Raw genomic sequence first — 21,885 nt, 5'->3', positions numbered from 1 at the left:
TTACTAAAAATGCTTATACAAGTCCAAAATCGACACTGCATAGTCATGTTGTCTGATTCAGTCTACTGTTTCAAGATTTCAATCAGATGCGTTAAATGAGTTTCAGAGCGCAATTATTTGATTAAATGTATATAATCAGCTTATAAATACAACAGTCGAATCTTGAATGTAAAATCTCAATAAGATAGGCGAAAAATACCAAAGGGATATTCAAACTCATAGGCATGTTGAAAACTTTTTTTTTGGTCACGTTTTGTTTTTGATTTGGACTTATTGACAATAATATATTGACTATTATATATCAGTATAATATCCAGGCCCAGACTGACGAAAAGACAATATTCATTTACACAAACCACACTTACATTTAGTAGTGATGAAATTACTAAATACAAACAGGAATAAAACAGACAATGGTATAAATATATGCGCGGGAGTTGCTTTCGTGCCTTTCGTGAGGAAATTTAAAAAAGAAGAAAATAATTATTGACATCAAATATTAGTGTATTCTTAAATAGTTATGTGTGTCCATGTGCAGACATGTAACATTTTTACTTAAATTTAAACACCATTTTCTTCTTAAAAAAAAAAAACCAATCACAACTATAGTTTGCATGGTATTTCATAATGTCTAGCGATCTGCTAAAGTGCTCCGGCAAGTGCCTTAGTTATATTACTTAATGCAAATGAATACATTTCAACAATTTTTTTTTTAATTTATGTATCTTTCAAAAAGGTATTGCATTTACAGATCGGAAAGAAATGATATCATCTACATTTTTTTCCGTCACAAAAGTGTTGCCTATCTGTTTACGCATTTTAAACGGGGTTTATCAGAAGTCATTTTTCTATTAAATCCTCATTCAGATCAAATAAAAATATCGACTGTTTGATTTTGTAAATAATATTGAAAATTTAAAGGAAATTATATTTTTTTCAAACACATTTAAAAGTAAGTTCTTTTAAACAAATTTCCCGTCATTTCACTTATTCAAAACTAAATATTATCATAGCTTTACTTCAATCACCTTCGCGGAAATCAACACCGCAATGTATTATGGGATGGTAATGGTGGGCGCGTGATTTTGAACAAATACAGAATGCCTGCCCAGAGAACGGGTACGCTGCAAATAATCATAAGAACAAAAGAATAATAAGCGTGTTATCATGCAAAAACTGACTGTTTATCTATCTCCTCATATATAGAACGCCTGCCAAAATTCTAAAATAAGAGAACATGGCGATATTTTTTGTTCATACCCCTCTCAATAAGTTCGATTTTTCCACGTCTTCATGATCAAATACTAACTGCAGCCTCCCAGATAAACAGCAATACATAAAAGTAATTAAAACAAACATCAATGCATGTGTTTTAACAAAATTAGCTACTGTTGCGGTTGTATTTGACGGAATTAGGAAGTTGGATTTAGTTTCGTCATTTTAAATTTCCCTGCATTCATGTCGGGCAAATGGCGGGTTATTTGAGTTGTTCCTATGGAAAAATTTTCGTTTGACAGGAAAAAAGTGCTTATCATAGTTTTCTTTCAAATAACATTCATCATAAATATGTAAGAGCAAAAAAATCTGAGGCTGAACAGAAAACATGTTTAATTTCATGGAATGTGTTTCAACTAATTTTTTTAAATAACATTTATGTATATTAACTAAATGCATTAGTCATGTCAGTGATATTTCACTAGCAATGAGAGATGTACAAATGTATATATATATATAGCCTGAAAAAGCCTGAATATATTCCATGCAGTTGAGGTGCTCCGCTCAATGCTGGTCTATACACAGGAAATTTTACACAGACATTATAACTCATAAGTGTATGTATTTTATATTGACAATTTACACAAAAAAAAAGCCTGATTGAATATATCAAATAACTAATAGCCAGAAAAAAGAATTAAAATTGTTGTTTTCAATTTGTTTTCCCTGTATCACAGAGTTCGCGAAAATGGTCGGTCCTATCGGTCAAAATGAGGCTTGGACCAGTATTTTGAAAGCTAGTGCCGGTCCTGATGACCGATGTAAAAACAGCTGTTGTAGTTCCTTTTTTTATTGGTAATTCCTGTTTTAAACAAACTGAAACCTATGGACACCAAAGTGCTGATCTACACGTGGCCTGCTAAACTTGTTCTTGGCAAACAATAGGCGATTGAAATCGTAGATGGAGATAACAAATACTGAGAAAATGATTCAGTTGATGAAATAGATAGAGAAATGACTTTAATTAAGAACAATCAGAAGATCAGAACTCGTACTTCATTATTAATTTGTCCGTGGCTGTGAAAAATAAAACTAATAATAATAAAAGATATTTTTGGATAAAATATGTTATTATTTTTATTTTAGGATCAAATTGACAGATTTTTTAGGACTGGCTAAAATTTTGTAGGACTGACAAATAATCTTGCTTTGTCGGTCCCATGACCGACGGGTCAAACGAAGTTTTCGCGAACTCTGGTTACAAAAGGTATTCGATGCAGTCCAGTAAACTTGCACATCTAGGCTTAGATTGTATGCATTTCTTCTTTATTTTTTTATTAAAATTGCATCAGATAAACGTATATACACTTTTCGTATTTAGCTGAATTTTGTTTCTGAATGACCTTTGATCTGCTGAGAATAACTTAACTGTGACTAACTGTGACATTAATAAACAATTGCTTTCTAAATGTGATGTCAAAGTTTACAGGAACCTGTATCATTTTACATTATGGCGGTCAAATTTGTATACAAGTGCACGTGTAAATATGTATTCACTGAAAACTCTATTTTACTTATATTATCTCATATGTTTCAACTTTGGTACAAATGTATGTGCTTCATTCTGTTTTGAACAATGCAGGCTTTTGCAGAGTGATGGGGAATTCTGATTTAATTTTAAAGTTAATCAATAGGAGCACCACTTATATTGGTCAGGATGCATATACACCCTCTTCAAGCCTCTATGGAAAACACTGGAGGTCTTCTTTCATTATTTGTTCTTAACTGAAAACACAGCAGAAAAATACAATGTACCTATTCATGTTTTTTATATTTTATGATTGCAGGCATTGGTGTAGTAAACATTCATGAAAATGATCCATCTGCTCAGTCAATAGAAATAAATTCCAACAGCTTTTCTGGAAATACTATTTCAGTTGATTATAACCAGTTAAAAGGCCATGTGTTAAATCCATTAGACAATCTGGAAGGTACACTTGGAAATTTAGAGACCACAGAATCCAACTTAGGAAATGTTGATCAGGTTCTAGTGGATTCATCTGATTCTAATAATCATACTCAAATTCAGATTGTCAACTCAACAGCGGATAGTGGACATTCAGAAGGAACGTTAATAAGATTAAGTGATGGATCTGTTGTTAGTACATTGATAGACAATTCACAAATTGTAAGTGCTAGTAGTTTACCAACTACATCTTCTCAGGCTGTAAAAAGACAATTGAATGCTTCATCATCTAGTCCTATGGTAACTAAAGTTATAATTACAAAAAATCCCAACTCAAGTCAACCACAAGCTGTACCAATTCAGTTAAATCCATCATCTTTGCAGTCTTTACAACATGGACAGACATTAACGTTTAATCAATCAATGGCACCTGCTGTCAATGTGGTGCCGCAAAGTGCACAGACACCTACAAAGACCATTACAATTTCTCAGCAAGGAATTATGTCACCACAAAAACAATATTTTGCTTTGCCTGTAAGCTCACCAAAGCCTGGAATAACAAAAATTCCTATTTCTCCAGCAAAGACTCCTACAAAAATAACAATGATACCAGTGACTGTTGGCAAATCTCCGCAGAGGATAGCGCCCGCTTCAGGTGTATCTGTATTAAGTAAAAGTTTATCCGATAGTGCTACATATACAGCTGTTCCTGTGTCATCAGGACCTACAATGATTACATTATCACCTTCAAAAGTTTTTAAACAAGGCACAGTGGTACAAAATGTAAGTATTATAAAAGAGGGATAATTAGCAAAAACGTTTTTCAATGTTTACTGTAAGGGTTTATCATGTTTGATATAAAGATTTGACATTGATGTATGTCTTGACATATAAATTTGCTTACCAATACACGATAGTGAAAGAGAAAAATATAATTATTAGGTTGATAAAAGAATGTTAGTTAAAATGATTTTCTGTCAAATTTGAACCAGAATAATGTAATTAAAGACCTACTTGAAATTTTAATTTATTTTGGAATTTAGGATTATTGTTGTATTTACAGCCTCAAATAATTTAAGATGACTAATCATGAAATTTTAAATCAGGTTCAGCAGAGACCAGGACAGATACAATTCCAACCAAATCAGGCTATTACAATAAATAAACCTCAGACACAAGGTGGTGTACGACAAGTTGCCATACCCTTATCTAGCATGCAGAATATTCAAGGCAGCAAAGTTCAATATGTTAGACTGGTAGCTCCATCACAGCAAGGCCAAACTGCAGGTATGTTTGGACAATTTCATTTTTATGGCCCGCAACAAAGTTGTCGGTGCCATATAGTTTTACACTTGTCCGTCATTCCGCAACAAACAATTATATGGAGTTTTTTTCTAAACGCCTTATGATATTGGGATGATTTTTTGTATGTGAGTTACTTATGATGAGTTACAGATCAAATATAAGTTTCGTTCAGCTCGGCTGATTTTTGCTGTAATTTCGGGCTTTGGACTTTGATAAATTGTTGAAAATCACAGTTATACGGAACTTTTTTCTAAATGCTTTCAGATATTGGGCTGATTTTTGGTATGTGAGTTAACCATGATGAGTTACAGATCAAGGTTAAGTTTCGTTTCGCTCAGCTAATTTTTGCCAAAATTAAGGGTTTACAACTTTGAAAATTGTTGAAAATCACAGTTATATGGACATTTTTTATACGCCTCCAGATTGTGAACTGATTTTTGATATGTGAGACTACCATCATGATTGTGACCACATGCGTTATTGAAATTGCAGATTTTCCAACTTTTTGAGATTGGGCCATTCGTGTCGCTTTGACACATCTAGTTGTTCAAGACTTAGAGCCATGATTAAGTTTTTATCTTTTGCTACATATTTTGGTTTTCAATCCCAAATATAAGATTGTCATTCAGTCAATATGAAAAACAATGGTGATTAGGACAATGAAGTCTGATCCTTACTTTGCTGATTAAGTTTTTATCTTTTGCTACATATTTTGGTTTTCAATCCCAAATATAAGATTGTCATTCAATCAATATGAAAAACAATGGCGATTAGGACAATGAAGTCTCCTTGACCCTTACTTTGCTGTTCCTTAAACACTCTTGGGAATATATTGGTGTCTCAGATTGATCTGGATATGAGCTTTTGCAACCAAGATTGATATTGATTACATGATGTCATACAGGGTTTGATAAAGACTTTGCAACTGTGACTGTTATTTAAATAATCAAGGGTGGCTAGTACAGTGTAATTGCTATTGACTGTTTTACGCATACATTTACTTGCACTTACTACCAAACATATCGGGGCCGAGTGGTCTACTGTATTGCTAGCAAGTCAACACTGAGAATGTGAGTTGAATCTGGTTGAATCCTGCACAGTGTACATGCAGGTGCACTCAACTCCAATCTTAATTGACTAGGATTGTCAGTTTCTCTTCCGAAGATTGCTGGTTCACCACGAGTACTTAGGCTTCCTCCACCAATAAAAACCAAAATCCTGTCCTCCACAAAATAGCACAATAGTGTTGACAGTTGTGTTAAACACCAATTAATCAATCAATCAATACTAACTTATAAAACATTATAAACAAAGGCCATCCTTTTTCAAACCTCGTCACAAATTTTAATTGGATGACATGGAAGTACATTCCCAATATTCAATCCAGAAAAAATTGAATTGAATATGTGTTTGAAATATCGATTGAATTAAGATTTTTTTTGTGATACATTGAAACCACGATTAAACTTTCTGTCATGTTCTATTGATATGTTTCATTATAGGTATTAAGACATCTTTGGCATCATTAGTCCAAGGTAAACAGATTTTTACAACAAGTGGTGGACATCCTTTGACCATACAACAAGCAGGAGGACAACAGATGAAGATTACGTTACCAGTTCAAAGTAACCATCCAGTAAGTGTTCTCACTTTTAACTCGCCTGTGTCCGAACCATAAATATGTAAATAGCATTAATGTACAGTCATGACAGTATTTCTAATAACAAAAAGGTTTTTGATTTTTGAAAATTGTGTAATTCATTCATATTAATTCCTTTTCGACTGAATTATTATTTTTAAATGCTCCAAATGATATGATAAAAGGCCATTTATCGGTTTGGTGTTAACATGCATCTCGCTACATTGAAGACCTGTTGGTGACCCTCTGCTGTTGTTTTTTATTTGGTCAGGTTGTCTCTTTGACACATTCCCCATTTCCATTCTCAATTTTATCTGAACATTATTTTGAACAATAAATTATATTTTTATGCACCACCTATGATAGTAGAAGGGCATTATGTATTCTGGTCTGTGCGTCTGTTCGTTCGTCTGTACTGCTTCTGGATAAAGTTTTTGGTCAAGGTAGTTTTTGATGAAGTTGAAGTCCAATCAACCTGAAACTTAGTACACATGTTCCCTATGATATGATCTTTCTAATTTAAATGTCTAATTTGATTTTTTACCTCCACTGAACATAGAAAACAATAGTGCATGTGGTGCATCCATTTACCATAGACAGATTCTTGTTAAATCTTGGCTTGACATTGAATATGTTTTCATGAGGGCAAAAATTGAGTGAAATATAGGATTTTTTTAATACAGTGATGTCTTTGGATTCATATAATGTATCCAGTTTTTGCCATAAACTTTTAATCATTTTGTTATCAGAAACCAATTTCTATTGATTTTTTATGAAAAAAAAATTGATATTGCCTGATCAATGCTATAAACTTCAGCAACAAATGCTGTTTGAAAATTTCCCATAAGCCAGTATGCCACTTCAAAATTCAGTTGATAGCACTTTTAAGATTATTTTTTCTTGATAACATGAACTTAACTATACTGTAATTCATTTATTTTGTTATATTTTATTTATTTCTAGCGACCTGTTATAGCTCAAGGTAATACACAGACAGTACAAAGAATACTGTTACCTGCTGGCCCTAATCAGATACAATTACGAGCAGTACCTAATACCTTAGGTCAGATACAAAGTAGTGGAGTGACATCGCTAAGTAATCTGAGTAATCTCCCTCCAGGAACAACTATTCTGTCCTCTGGTAATTCTGGTTCTGGACAAGGATTTGCCTTAGTACCTACACTTTTATCACAGGTGTGTATGCTTCAGGATTGTAGATCATTTTCTGAGTGACAGTGCTAAGTTGATTAGAGTCCAAGAGTAAACCAAATATTGCAAAACAAAACAAACATAAAATATTTGGTTTTAGCTTTATTAAACTCCAAAGTGATGTATAGTATAATTATCTATATTTATTTGATTGAGATTCTAATGGACTGTACTTAACAAAGATTTTTGAATCCTGTTAATCATCAAATGTGCAAATTTCTCTTTATTTTGATACATTTACCTTCTGTATTCCTTAGGGCTATTCCAGAAAAAAATGTATGGGGGGGGGGGGGGTTGGAAGGCACATTGTATTAATAATACATGGGTGATGAGTATCAGAGCTTACTTTTCACACTATAATGCACTACAATTCTCAATTACAATTGTCTTGGTGGTGGGTGCTGACAAAAACTGCCTTCCAACCCCCCCATTCATTTTTTTCTGGAATAGCCCTTATTAGAACACATATACAAAGCATTAATCTCAATAAACACCTCCACTATGACCATTGACTAAATCCCTCATCTCTAATTTGGACATGACCAAATCCAACTTTGGGGTGGCAACAGATAACAGACACACTGAAAATATAACTACTGAAGCATTTAAATTATTTTTATTTGTATATCACATTACGAATCAGGTACAACATTGAAGGTACAAATACACATGCCAAAAAAAATAACAAAAAAGCTACAAAAAATATTTTCCTTGGAATTTAGCCCTGAAAAAAGTATGCAAAGAACAGTGTATGCATACATGATACACACACCCTTTTGAGATATCTTTCCCAGGGTAAAAATATGTGTACTATATACAAAAGACAGTACACATAAAGAGAAAAAGATATATTTTTTGTTTTAATTTCCATTCCTGAAAACTGAAATGTGTGATAAAAATGCTTTCTGGATGCTTAATGACGGGATTACACACGTACTTTAATTATGATCACAAATGATAAGAGGAAAATCCTTAAAGGCTTTTAAGCACAAGGTCTAACATTGTGTCTAAGTTCAAGGTAGAAAAAAACCTAAATTAGAATTGTGTAACATAATATTACTGTCTGAAACTATAACTTAAAATATTTATTATAAACTTTGCCCCTTTTCCTTGGTATGTGAGCTGCTCTCTAGAGGTTCTTTAGTTGACACATGATTATTGTAACATAACTTTTACTATCATACACATTTGACTTTTATCAGATGTCTCAGCAGCAACAACAGGCCACGGTACAAGTGAGACCAATGACTTCCCAGGCAACAGTAATCTCACAACCATTACAGAACAGACAGGAGTTTATACCGATAGCCAGTAATAACCCAGTCCTTAGTGCTTCAGTGGCTAATTCAGCTAGAAATAACAATAGTACTGAGGGGTATGTTGATAATAATTATGTGCATCCTTTTCCAAGTTTCAATGAAATAAAAAGGTAATGAATTTAAATGTTGCTGATGCTGCTTTGGTATATATGTATAAGTATAATGTTTTAGTAGGACTAAATCTTTTCACCAACCTATTTCAGGGTCTTCATTGTACGTGGCTTATTTATTTTCAGCATTTGTAGAGTTGATAGGGAAATTAAAATTCTTCTGTATTTAAATTAAATTTAAACAAATTTTATCATTTGTGCAATGACTTGTTCACTTTGTCTCTTTATTAGGAAATCTCATTTGCCTCAGTAGCAACTATTTCTCTCTGAATATTGTACCTCATTTGATTTTGAAAAGGAGATTGTAGATTCATAATATATAATTGTATGAAGTGTAAGGTTATTGTTTGTATTACAGAGCAATTGAACCAACAGGTGCAAGACCTAGAAAACCATGTAACTGTACGAAGTCACAATGCTTGAAATTGTAAGTTTACTTCTTACATAAAAAAAATTTCCCCTCGTGTATGTCAACCTGAAATGTTTATTTGTTGTAAAGAAGATGTATCTTAAGGTAAAAAACAATAAAACATTCAATTCTCGTGAGGACCATCTTGGCACAAGTACTTAGAGATGTGAAATTATTAAAAGCCAGTGTAAATGTGCATAGTGCTTGGTATTAAACTCCCATTTTCTTAATATGCCAATTTCAAACTTCATTGTAAATGAGACAGGACAATATAAAAATAATGTGAAATGGAATGTTCCCAATTGAGAACTTTTGAAGACCAAAGGACAAGATGTTAACAATTACAGTTCTGTGTACTGCTTTTAACATTGGACAAAACATGTACGATACAGTAAACTTTAAAAGGCATGGGAAAAAATGTGAAACAATTTAAAAAAAGAAACCAGGTGCCAGATTTATCTCAAAATCAATTATTGCTGACAACATCCAATAGAACCATTGGATAACAGGTTCCTGGCTTTGGTCAGGCACATAAATGATGTTGTGATGTTAAACATGGTAGTGAGCGCTCAATCTTTTCATTCATTTGGACAGTGGTGGAACAACACAATAGAAGAACAATTTAAATATCAGATGAAACATGTATGATTAAGAACTCATACCAATGTACTCTATAATTTATATTTTGTATTTTACAGATATTGTGACTGTTTTGCTAATGGAGAATTTTGCAATAATTGTAACTGTAATAATTGTGCCAATAACCTTGTTCATGAAGAAGAACGGTCAAGAGCTATTAAGTCATGTCTGGATAGGAATCCTATGGCATTTCATCCAAAAATAGGTGAGGAAATATAAGCATGACAGTGAAATTATAGTTTTTTTTGTAAGAGATATTTATCTTTTGAATTAGAAAAATAGAACTTATGAAGATTATTTTGTACAAACCCATAAGTCATGGTCCATTGAATTTGAACTTTTTTTATACTTTACTTTTTAAAATTTAAATTTTAACATTTGCATTACACCATTCAATTAAATACAGGCAAGACATATCTCTGTGTCAACAGTTTTTTTGTTTGTTTTTTTTTATAGGTAAAGGACAGATTGGTAACGGTAACAGACGCCATAATAAGGGATGTAATTGTAAACGGTCAGGTTGCCTGAAAAATTACTGTGAATGTTATGAGGTAAGCACTAGAGGTTTTAATAATAGTTAGATCAGGTATCTGTAAAGTTTGTGTGCATGTTATTGGGTATGTCATGTAGGCATTATTCAGTCAGGTTGTATTGTTGAACTTGTGATTGATGCAAGTCATCCTTCTTTTGCAATAAAATGATTATATGTGATGCCTCCAATTATATAACTGAAATTATCCTTTGTTACTACAATGTTTTATTGGTATTACTCCTGACAATCAATATGTATATAAGGATATGTAACACCAATTAGACCAGCGTTTTACGTTTCCGCAATTTGGCACTACATTTCTGCATTAAATTTTTTACGTTTTCGCAATTTTGTAGTACTCTTTTCCGCATTTTTTACACTGATTTTATTAAAGGTTGTTTACGTTTCTGCATTTTTCTTATAAATGTATTCCTCTTCCGTTTGCCAGGTAAACCTGGGGTGTTTTTTTTTGTTTTTTTTCTTCTTCGGTAGTGTTTGGTGTTTAACGCTACTTAAAACACAATTGGGCTATTCTGGCATTAATATTCGTCTTAATCGTTTTTAATTGTAATTGATTGATTGTTTGTTTGTTGCTATTTTTTTACGCCCTAGCGAATATTCCATCGGAATTCAAATCAGTGTGAAGTGGATGTAAGCATTCATAGGCAACCTTTGGCCTTCTCGTGTAAATTGGCATGAGAATGGAGAAAGATGCACTAACTATTTTTGTAAGTTAGAAAAGAAAGCCTTCTTAAATAAAACCATGACTGAACTCATTGATGACCAAGGTAATCAAATTTCTGATCAATCTAAAATATTGTTTGAACAGGAGCAGTTTTATAGGACACTTTATACATCTAAGTCATTCAGTAATGATGACAATCAATTTTTTAAACATGACATAAAACTCAGTGCAGAACAAAAACTTCTTTGTGAGGGAAACTTATCTTTTAGGGAATGTGGGGAAGCTTTAAAACAGATGCAAAATGGAAAGTCTCCAGGATCTGATGGATTTACAGTGGATTTTTTCAAATTTTTTTGGAAAGATATTGGTCCATTTGTCTTTAGATCTCTGCAATTTGGATATGAGTTGGGCCATTTTTCAGATTTTCAATACCAAAGTATTATTACTTGTATTCCTAAGGAAGGGAAAGATAGGAGGTACATGGGTAACTGGCGACCGATCAGCTTAATGAACACAGATATGAAAATTGCATCTGCAGTTCTTGCTGGTAGAGCTAAAAAGGTACTGTTCGCCATTATTAGTGACACACAAAAGGGCTTTATGAAAGGGAGATTCATAGGAGAGAACACTAGACTTCTATATGATTTAATGCACTATCTAGAAAAAAATGATATAGAAGGATTGTTATTACAAGTAGATTTTGAAAAAGCCTTTGATTCTATAGAATGGGATTTTTTAAAGCAGGCTTTGATTAGTTTTAATTTTGGTCCTTCTTTTTGTAAATGGTTTGATGTGCTTTATGCAGATGCAAAGAGCTGTGTCATTAATAATGGTAATATGTCCCAATTTTTCAACCTTGAAAGAGGCTGTCGCCAGGGGGACCCGTTATCTCCCTATTTGTTTATTATTGGGGTGGAATTACTTGCCATACAGCTAAAAGGGAATCCAAAAATAAAAGGGGTGAATATAAATGGGAATCTGCCACTCATTAGTCAGTATGCAGATGATACGTTTCTTACACTGGATGGAAGTGAAGATTCATTAAAAGAGACCCTTTCTTGTTTTGAAAAATTTCACAAAGTCTCAGGATTAAAGATAAATACAACTAAAACAAAAGTTGTTTGGATTGGAAGTAAGAGATATTCTGACTTGGTTTTATGTCCTGAAACAAATCTAAGCTGGTCCTGTTCAAACTTAAAGGTTTTAGGATTAAATTTCTCTTTGGATCTAGAGTGTATGCCCAGTTTGAATTTCAGAGCAAAAATCATTGATATTTCAAAATTATTGAAAAGTTGGCAGCATAGGAAGCTAATACTACTTGGCAAGGTTACTGTTATTAAGACTCTTGCACTTCCGAAATTGATTCATTTGCTTACATCTTTACCTAATATATGTCAATCCATGTTGAATGAAATCAACAGATTATTCTTTAATTTTATATGGGATGGAAAAACAGAAAAAATCAAACGTGATACACTGATTGCAGATAAAAAGGAGGGAGGTTTGAAAATGGTTCATTTACAATCTTTCAACTTTAATCTTAAAGTCGGTTGGGTGAGGTGATTTTTTTCAAATTTGAATGGGGACTGGCAAAATATTCTTAAGTTGATATTGAAAAAATTTGGGGGTGCAAGATCTTTTTCTTTACAAAACTTCAAATTTTTAGAGATTGGAAATCAACTCAGCAATCCTTTTTGGAAAGATGTTTTTCAAGCTTTACACTCATCTAAACCACATGTTAAAACTGATGTCAAGGAGTGTCTCTCGATGGATATCCTGAATTTTGTGAAAACAGAAGATTTCTCATTATATAACAGATGGGGAGTTGCCGGTGTGCAAAACCTCTGTCACATTTTTGACCATCAAAGAAGAGATTTTTTCACATTTGATCAGATTAAACAAAAAGTTCAGACAAATAATTATATGCACTATTACAGTTTAATATCAAATATCCCTATGGAGGTAAAACAGTGTATTAGGGAAAACACTGATACTGACATAGAAAATTTTACTCCGCAGGAAAATTTTTTGGAGAAAATTACTAGCAGTAAAAATATCAAATTCATATATAATAATCTTATTGTAAAATGTGCACATCCTCCAGTTGTAAAATTTTCAAAATGGGAGGATGAGCTGCATTCTAAACATTGAAGACTGGAAAAAATACTTTTGTATACTTCAGAAATGTTGTAGAGATACATATTTGTATAAATTTCCAATATAAGTTTTTACATAGGACTATTCCTACAAATACATTTTTATATAAGATTAAAATCAAAGATACAAAGTTATGTTCTTTTTGTAGATGTGAAGATGAAACTATTGGACATTTATTTTATGATTGTCAAGTGACATCAAATTTTTTATATTTGTTTTGTGCTTGCCTGAAAAATTTCTATGTTAACATTGATTTTAACAAAAAAAACTTTTTTCTTGGTTTTGTAGAAGAAAGCTTATTTTTAAATTTTCTTGTAATTTTTGCCAAAAAATACATATATAAATGCAAGCTAGAAGAAAAGCTTCCAAATGCAATTGAATTAAAAAATAGACTGAGAAACTTTTATAACTTAGAGTTATATACAGCAAGAAAATACAACAAAGTTTTTGAACTTGAAAAACTTTGGGCCCCTATGCTAATTATTTATCCTGAATGGTAATCTAACAACCAAATTTATATCAATATATATATCTTTTTGACCTATTTATGGAACAGAGCAAACAACATGTAATATATGCATAGCACATGTAAACCTTCTTTTTTTTTTTCTTCTTCTATTTTAAAATAATCTATAGATATTTCTATATGAAGAGATTGTGAAAAAAGAGAGAAAGAGAGAGTGAGAAAGAAGGAGAGAGAGAGTGTGAAAGAGAGAGAGAAAAAAAAAAAAAAGATTTTCAAAATATTTATTTTTTTAGTTTGTGTAAATCTTGATAAAACAATAGTCTATTGTTGTTATATATTTGAAACCCTGTAACACCCTAGTCAGGTGGTGCTGTAAGGGTGATGTTAAATCCTGACTATTGAAAAAATAAATAAAAAATAAAAAAATTAGAATGCCAAAAAAAAAAAAAAAAAAAAAAAAAAAACCTTTGGCCTTCAATAATGACAAAATCCATACTGTAAAGTCGTCTAGAAAAGGCCCGAAATGAAAAGAGTGAAACAATTTAAACGAAAAATTATACATAACAAAACATTTTATAAAATATGAGTAGAGACATGAACCATCAACAACCACCAACAAATCACACAGAAATTCACAGCTATATTTCATCGTTCAGCCTTCAACAATAAACAAAGCCCATACCACATAGTCAGCTATAAAAGGAACCAAAATCACAAATGTAAACATGCTAAAACAAAACAAACCAGAAAACTGTCCAATATCTTCGCTTTATACCAAAGAAATCCATAATAAAATATTAATCAAGAACAAATACTACAATAAAATAAAGTCTTATATATCATTATTACCAATTTTTTACATGTGAAATACAGGTTAAAATGCGGAAATGCAATTTCAATTTCATGGAAAAGTAATGCACGATAATGCGGAAATGTAAAACAGGATTTTTGCTAAATTGCAGAAACGTAATACGCCCAATTAGACATCAGTCCAACAACATAAAAAAAAAAAGAGACCTCTCGATGTATACCTCAAACTTATGTCATTTTACTGTACAATGAGAAATAATGTTACAACTAAATACTTTTCACTTTCAATAAGCTAAGCACAATTGTTATATTGCATGTAAGATTGTAAGTAGTTTAACTGAAAAGACTGAAAACTTATTTAATCACAGACACAGAAAAGACATACTTTGAAAAATACTATTTTAAAACAGGAAATATTGATCATTAAGATTTACCCTCGTATCGCTTAAAGAATCTATAAGATATTTTCTTCAACTGATATTTAGTCAACTTCCGTCATCTTTTGACTCCCTCCAAATTTTTTTTAACACATATCTCATTTTCTTTTTAGGCGAAAATTATGTGTTCTAATGCTTGTAAATGTTTTGGTTGTAAAAACTTTGAAGAGAGTCCAGAACGACGGACATTAATGCATTTAGCAGATGCTGCTGAAGTTAGGGTACAACAACAAACTGCAGCTAAAACTAAACTTGGTTCACAAATATCAGGAGTGCCATCCAAACCACCTACATCCACAGCTACAGGAGAAAGGTATAGAAAGGTTATCTCAAAGTGGGATAATTTGAACATGCATTTGTAAACTGGAAACAAACTTGAAATCTTGTTAAACTTTATTGAAACTTTTTGCATGTAAAACATAAACAAAAATATGATTTTAAAAATGATCTCCAACCAATCAGTTTGTATATCTAGTAATTTAACCATGCATCTGTAAAGAATGAGAACTGACTTGAAATCTAGTTGAAATTATAGAAACTCAGATAGCAATTTATGTTTTAAAAAAATGCTGTTCTTCAGTAATTTTTTTGCAAATTCATGATCTTTTTTGCTTGTATGTTTATTATTGTCCGGACTTAATCAGCTATCGTAATATAAAAAGAACACAACCATTCTGTTTAATGTTTACTTCATATATATTGAATGATAAGGCTACTTACAGTACATCAACCCTAGATACATTAGGTAAAATGCAGGGTATTCTTAGCAATTACACCTATGGAGTATGGATTTAAATTTGGATGTAGATTACTAAGATTTTGCAATAAGTGTGATTTGGTATTTGGTCTTGAATTTTATAATAAATTTGTTAAAGATCTGCAGATCTTCCAGGGAGTCACTTCCTGTTAGATGCTACTTCAAATTTTTGATATACCCACTGAGTATGAATTTTTTTACCAATGTCTAAATACAAGTGAGGTATACTTTACATGATAGTGTTGATACTACATACAACTTTCTCTGTATAAACATTATTTTACTTGTTTTAGATTACCGTACACCTTTATAACAAGTGAAGTGGCAGAAGCCACATGTGCCTGTTTGTTAGCACAGGCTGAGGAGTCAGAACGAATGAAGATGCCACCTGTTGTACAGGAGCGTATGGTGATAGAGGAATTTGGACGATGTTTGTTACAGATTATAGAATCGGCCAATAAAACCAAAGGTATATCCTGATGCTAAAAAGTATAGAGATTATTCTGTTTGTAAAGAATTTCAAGTAATGATGAGTAAGGTATTGTATTAATTGTCTGATTTGTCTTTTTGTTCAACATTTATTTCTATATGACTTTTGATTTAATTCTATGGTCATTGATGGTTTAGCTTTTTTTAAAGAGTAGAAAACTTTCACAAAACACAAAACTTGATCTCATTTCGTACATGCTGATCTTATTTTGTTAGTTCTGTTCATTACTATCATTCATTTTCCAGAACTCATCATATTTGCTGAGTAAAAAGGTGAGCTGTGGTTGTGTTGTCTGTATTCCTTCCAGACAAACCTTTTAGTGTTGAAATTTTCATTTTGTAAAGATTTTTTGAATTTGTATATGCTACTTTACTAACCGAATTGTTTCAATGAAATGTTAGACAGTTAGTGACTGAATCCTTTAATGTTGGCATGTTGATTTTCCTCTCTCTATTGTGGACTTTTAAAACTGCATGATGTTTTTAATAAAATCAGAATAGATTGAGCACTATTCTGACATGTCACATGTGCTAATATGTCTTCTTGTCAGTCAGCTTATTATCCAGTTGAAATATGCATTCAAGATAATGTCTAAAACAAAAAAAGGAATGATGATGGATTCTACATTTCACTTACTTTGATTAGACTTAATGTCAAAGTTCAGATATCAGATACTAAATGACCACCACCATATAACTTGTTGTGAAGGGATTTATTTTAAAACCACAGCAGATTTTTATGTCGGTCGCTATTAATTAAAATGATATATACAAAATTCATGTTTAATTGTGTATTTAGTTAGTTGTTCAACACAATTGCTAAGCAAATTGCAGGATTTAGAATAGTTTGAATTTGAATGACTAATATATTAGAACAACTTGAATGTATGCAGTAAAAGGAATGATTTTAAGAAAACAAAAAAAATATCTTGGAAAGGACGTCTTGCAAGTTTTTTTTTATTTGCATATTTTTAAAGTACTTGTTAAACTCAACTGATTCAAAGTTTTAGGAAAACATTAAGGTATTTTCATATCTTATTAAACTTTACATCTGAGTACATTTTTTAGATTGTAAGATACTTACAACCATTTAATTTAGTGTAAGGATGTATCTAAGAGACTGTAAAAATCTTATACAAAAAGAAGTCACAATGTCCATAATTTTAAATTTCATTTATTTATCTTGCTGAATTTATATTCCATGTTTAAATCATAGACATTTGTAACTTTAATTGTAATGATTATAAGGTTTATGAAGGTAATTTCGTGACAACCTAATTTTTTTTAATCCTATATTATCTATCTATTTTATAGGTGATGAAGAAGAGGAAAGATGATTTCGAGAGAGGATATCTGATTGGTTAATAAATCATGTGATAGAAAGAGTAAAGCTGAATGGAACGAGGGATAAAAGAAGTCATTATATATATTTACTATGTAATTATATTAGACTGTTTAACCTGGCAGCAGTGTATCTATGCATGTTATCATGTCGTCCATCAATATCATACTTACACCAAAGTAAAGCTTGAAAATAACCCCTACTGCTCACATTCAGAATGTCATTGAAATCAGTGTAGAATGTAAGTGTGTGGTAGCACGAATGAAATACTAAATGCTGCATATCTCTTGCTGGTAATGTATTCAAAAAACCAAGCTAGTTGTGAAATTGAAACTAGCCTTAATACATGCCTACATTAGAGTCAGTGGAAATGTGTATTGTGTTTTGAATTGGATTGACTGAACTATTGTGTAATTTCAATGAGAAATTGTTACTGGATAAATGTTGATAACTATTTTATGATATTGTACATTTTTTTAAAGTCACCAAATAATATTTGTTATTTCATTATAACTGTATAGAATAATTGTAAATAATGTACATAATTGTTAAGTACTAATATATAATTAAATTTTTATCATGTCTGGTTTGCTTTAAAAAAAAACACCCTGAAGTAACATCAAATTTGTGAGACATGTAAAAGTTTTTAATTCTTATTAACTACACAAACTTTACAAATCTGTGAGTTCTGTCTATTTTTTGTTTTAATTTGTGCTAGAATGATATAGGGCAATAAGATAGTCAGAATGATGTAAATATAAAAATAAGGAAGATGTGGTATGATTGCCAATGAGACAACTCTCCACAAGAGACCAAAATGACACAGAAATTAACAATTATAGGCCACAGTACAGCCTTCAACAATGATTTCAGGTTTTGTTTAAATGATTTCAAATTTTACTATTGCCAGTTAACAGTAAACAATTATTTTAGATAAAGTACATTTACAAATTTCAACCATAAATGAAAAAAAACTTAGGTCTAACAAAATAAAAGTGATGAAATAAAAATGCTTTAGATCCAATTAAACCTCTCATTATAGTTGTATGATTATTAATGTGTAAACTTATTGATTTGATTTTCACAATTCTGAAAAATATAATTCTGATCAGATCAATTTCTATGACTGATGAGAAGAATCCTAAAGATTTGTTCTTGCTCATCAATATAACTACCACACCATTGCTCAATTTTTGGAAAAACAGTTCAACTCATAATTTAAAAATTAGTTTGAAATATCCATTATTTTGTTATTTATAGATCTGAAGATATTGTACCAATCTTTTTATTCATCATTTATCTGTCAAATTCTTAGTATATTAAGGATGTGATGTTCTGTTTTATAATAAAAGGCTATTTAAAAAGCTGTTATAGATGGATAGCAAATATTTAAAGAAACTAAAAAATTGGTCATCTTTTTCTTTAAAACCTTGTAGAAAAAAACAGGGATTTTATATTAAAGATTTACTAAAATGGCTGTGTAAACTATATGTAATAAATTGTTAAAAGAATAGAAGGGATTAGTGGGCAAAATTTGCAAAGGCACCACATGGTTAAAACCAGAGGTTTCAGAATATCTAACAGAAAGTCAAAATCAAGATAAGTGAACATCCTAAAGTTCTATATTTTCAGTTATTCCTATCCCTATAATATCCAATTAAGTGATATAATTTCATATCACTAATAAGAAAAGTCATTTTCATTGTCATAATTGTAGTTTTTAATCAGAACAAAATGCTTTAGTTTTATCCTTGCATATAACTTTTACTGTTTTAATCTTTAAATAAGGGATTTTGTTTTTCGTGTACGATTTGTATGGTTTTCATTTTAATAAAACTGTAAATTAATGAAAAGACTTGAGTATTTAGAAAAAAAGTTCACAATTTTATGGTACTGCATTTCAATCATGTTAAAAATCATGCTCAGTTTAATAGGAATCATTTCAATTACATCATATTTTAAGTATCATCATTGATGTATGTATTGTTTAATGTAGTATTGTTTCTCTTAGGCAGCTTTCTGATAATAGAAATAGTGGGATGTTTCTGAGGTGAATGAAATATTGATATATCAGAAAAATGAAAATTAGTATCATATATACACACATATTACATATTAAATACATGTACCTATTTATACACCTATGTTACATATTAGATACATGTATACATATATATTTATAATATTCAACCCATTTGACTTAAGGGCACTTGAGGAATTAAATGCATAGGGGAATGGCAGGAACTTTTGGACCCCGACCACCCATAATTTAAAATTTCATTTTTTTTTTATATTTCTTACAAAAGTAAAATGCATTCAAATGACAATTAATTAATTTGAGAGCTACTCATTTGCCCACATATGTCAATTTTGAAACAACTCGTAAAGTATTTACTGTTGAAAGTTGATAAGTATTTTCCATTCCTTTTTTGAATTTTAAAGAAATTCTGTGAAACAAGTTAATGAGTAAAAGTTCTTATAAAAGATTTTCAACTGATACTGTCAAAATGATAGTCCTAAACAGATTTGCTTTAAGAATTTGATAATGCCCCATGAGATGTTTATATCTCTTAAGACCTTGAGGTCAGTAGGTCAAAGGTCAAGGTAACATAAATTTATAGACTGAAGTGAGGGCAAAAAATGTTGGATTAGGTGATCTTTTTACAAGCATATGAAAGTGGTCTGTTATACATTTAGGTAAATCGGAAAGGCTATCATTTTTTTTGTAATTAAATCAATTTATTGATTATTTTAAATGCTTATTGAAGTATTCTCTTTTTAAAAAAAATAAGGTTTCAGGCTCATGCTTTTCAGAATCATAGGCAGAAGCTAAACTGATGGAGAAAAAGTGGTGAGACTAAACTGCCTGTTGGCTCATGGTGCTATAATCTTTGGTTCCTACAATGATTTATCTTGCCGTCACTACTCTTGTACAGAAAACACCTCAAAATTTATATGAAATGTTTCCCTTCCCTGTTTTGGGAACCATTTTTTCTTAAAATAGGTCAGTGTGTAATAACACTAACTATTTACCAGTTATGCCTTTTGACAGTCTTTATATCTTTGATTTACTCTCTATGTGTAGAATCTTTCAATCAAATTTCTATATCTTGTTGTACATATTGTAGACCCATTGTAGATATTGTTATCTAATGTTGTTTGTACAGTTAATCATTGCTCACACTTCACCATGGGGTTGAATTCCCCAGTATGTAGTTATTTCTTTCTGTTTTGCATGAATGTATTTTAGAATGGAATCTAGTGTGTTATTGAACATGTGATTTATCTTAACATTGCTTTAGTTTGTGTGAGAGACGAATGTGATCATGGAAGAAAATTAACTTTTTTAACTACTGGAATGTATGATAAGATTTTTGTGCTGTAATGGAATGATGTACAAAAATAATGTATTAATTGAATTAGAAAACTATTTTTTCTGTCATAAACACAGAACTTTTAGTTTCAACAAAACCATACAGCGTATAAACAGATAACAAAGACTCCTTCAAATGATGTGTTATGAGTGTTTTTAGAGTATTGTTAAAACAAATGACACTTTCTTTCTAATTTCAAAATGTAAAATATTGATAGGCCTTTTCTATTTGAATAGTCTATTTATAAACTATATTAAAAAAAATTGAAGTACAAAATTCCCTGTTGGAATCTGTATCCTGCACAGAATCTTTTGGCTTGATTTAACCTGAAGAAAACATCAATTCAATCTAAAAATAGAGAAAACATGTCTATTATTTCTAAGTTTTCTAAAACATTACAGATATTATAGTTTGTTTTTCTAGTTTTCTTTTTAATATGCATAATATTAGAATACAAAGTGCACAGTTTTTAATACAACAAGCTCCATAGTGAAGCTTTATTAACCAGGGAATCTTTATTATGGTAGTTGAAGTGTGGTTTATGTGCAATATTATAACTGTTGAATGGTATTTCATTTCCTTGCAGCTTGTGTGAAGCAAACAATAAACAATCTCTATAATCTGGCATTTAACTTTTATTTTTTGTCTAGATTTAATCAACTTTGCTGGATAATACCTATTCACTGACAATCATCCAAAAAATGTGTTCTTTTTATCTATCGAGAAATTTGTATCTCACTGAAGGACCCAAGTCAGGAAAAATCTCTTATTTCATGTCAATTTGTTAGCCTCATTGGCTCTATGAACCACTTTGAGTAATAACCTCCTCTTGGCATATGTTTACTTGTATTGTGCCCATGCCATTTGATATTATTCCTATTGTTATATCTGTCATGGTTTACTATGAACACTTATCTAAACCATGAAAAATGAGGTGAAAGTCAGATAGTCCAGCCAAGAACACATGTACACCTTGCAATTGTTCCATACACTATATTAATTAAAAACTAGAGGCTCTAAAGAGC

General features: G+C 31.1%; 1 protein-coding gene across 2 annotated transcripts; it reads left to right on the top strand.

The window, feature by feature from the left end:
• Positions 1-1,028: 1,028 nt before the first annotated feature.
• On the top strand, positions 1,029-21,487 carry LOC139488180 (protein lin-54 homolog). Of its 2 annotated transcripts, XM_071273630.1 has the most exons (13): positions 1,029-1,119; positions 3,063-3,964; positions 4,288-4,468; positions 5,989-6,122; positions 7,089-7,319; positions 8,537-8,709; positions 9,122-9,190; positions 9,871-10,016; positions 10,268-10,362; positions 15,012-15,211; positions 15,949-16,124; positions 16,391-16,417; positions 17,459-21,487. In XM_071273630.1, the coding sequence occupies exons 1-12, from the start codon at positions 1,101-1,103 to the stop codon at positions 16,411-16,413; spliced, it is 2,349 nt and encodes a 782-aa protein (XP_071129731.1). In that variant the 5' UTR covers positions 1,029-1,100; the 3' UTR covers positions 16,414-16,417; positions 17,459-21,487. The 2 variants fall into 2 exon arrangements, with proteins under 2 accessions (XP_071129731.1, XP_071129730.1); XM_071273629.1 differs by lacking the exon at positions 16,391-16,417.
• Positions 21,488-21,885: the final 398 nt, after the last annotated feature.

The sequence above is a fragment of the Mytilus edulis genome, chromosome 9 (genome assembly GCF_963676685.1).
Source record: "Mytilus edulis chromosome 9, xbMytEdul2.2, whole genome shotgun sequence".
Taxonomy (NCBI): domain Eukaryota; kingdom Metazoa; phylum Mollusca; class Bivalvia; order Mytilida; family Mytilidae; genus Mytilus; species Mytilus edulis.
The sequence above is the reverse complement of the archived record's forward strand: the minus strand, read 5'-3'. Positions and strand labels throughout refer to the sequence as shown.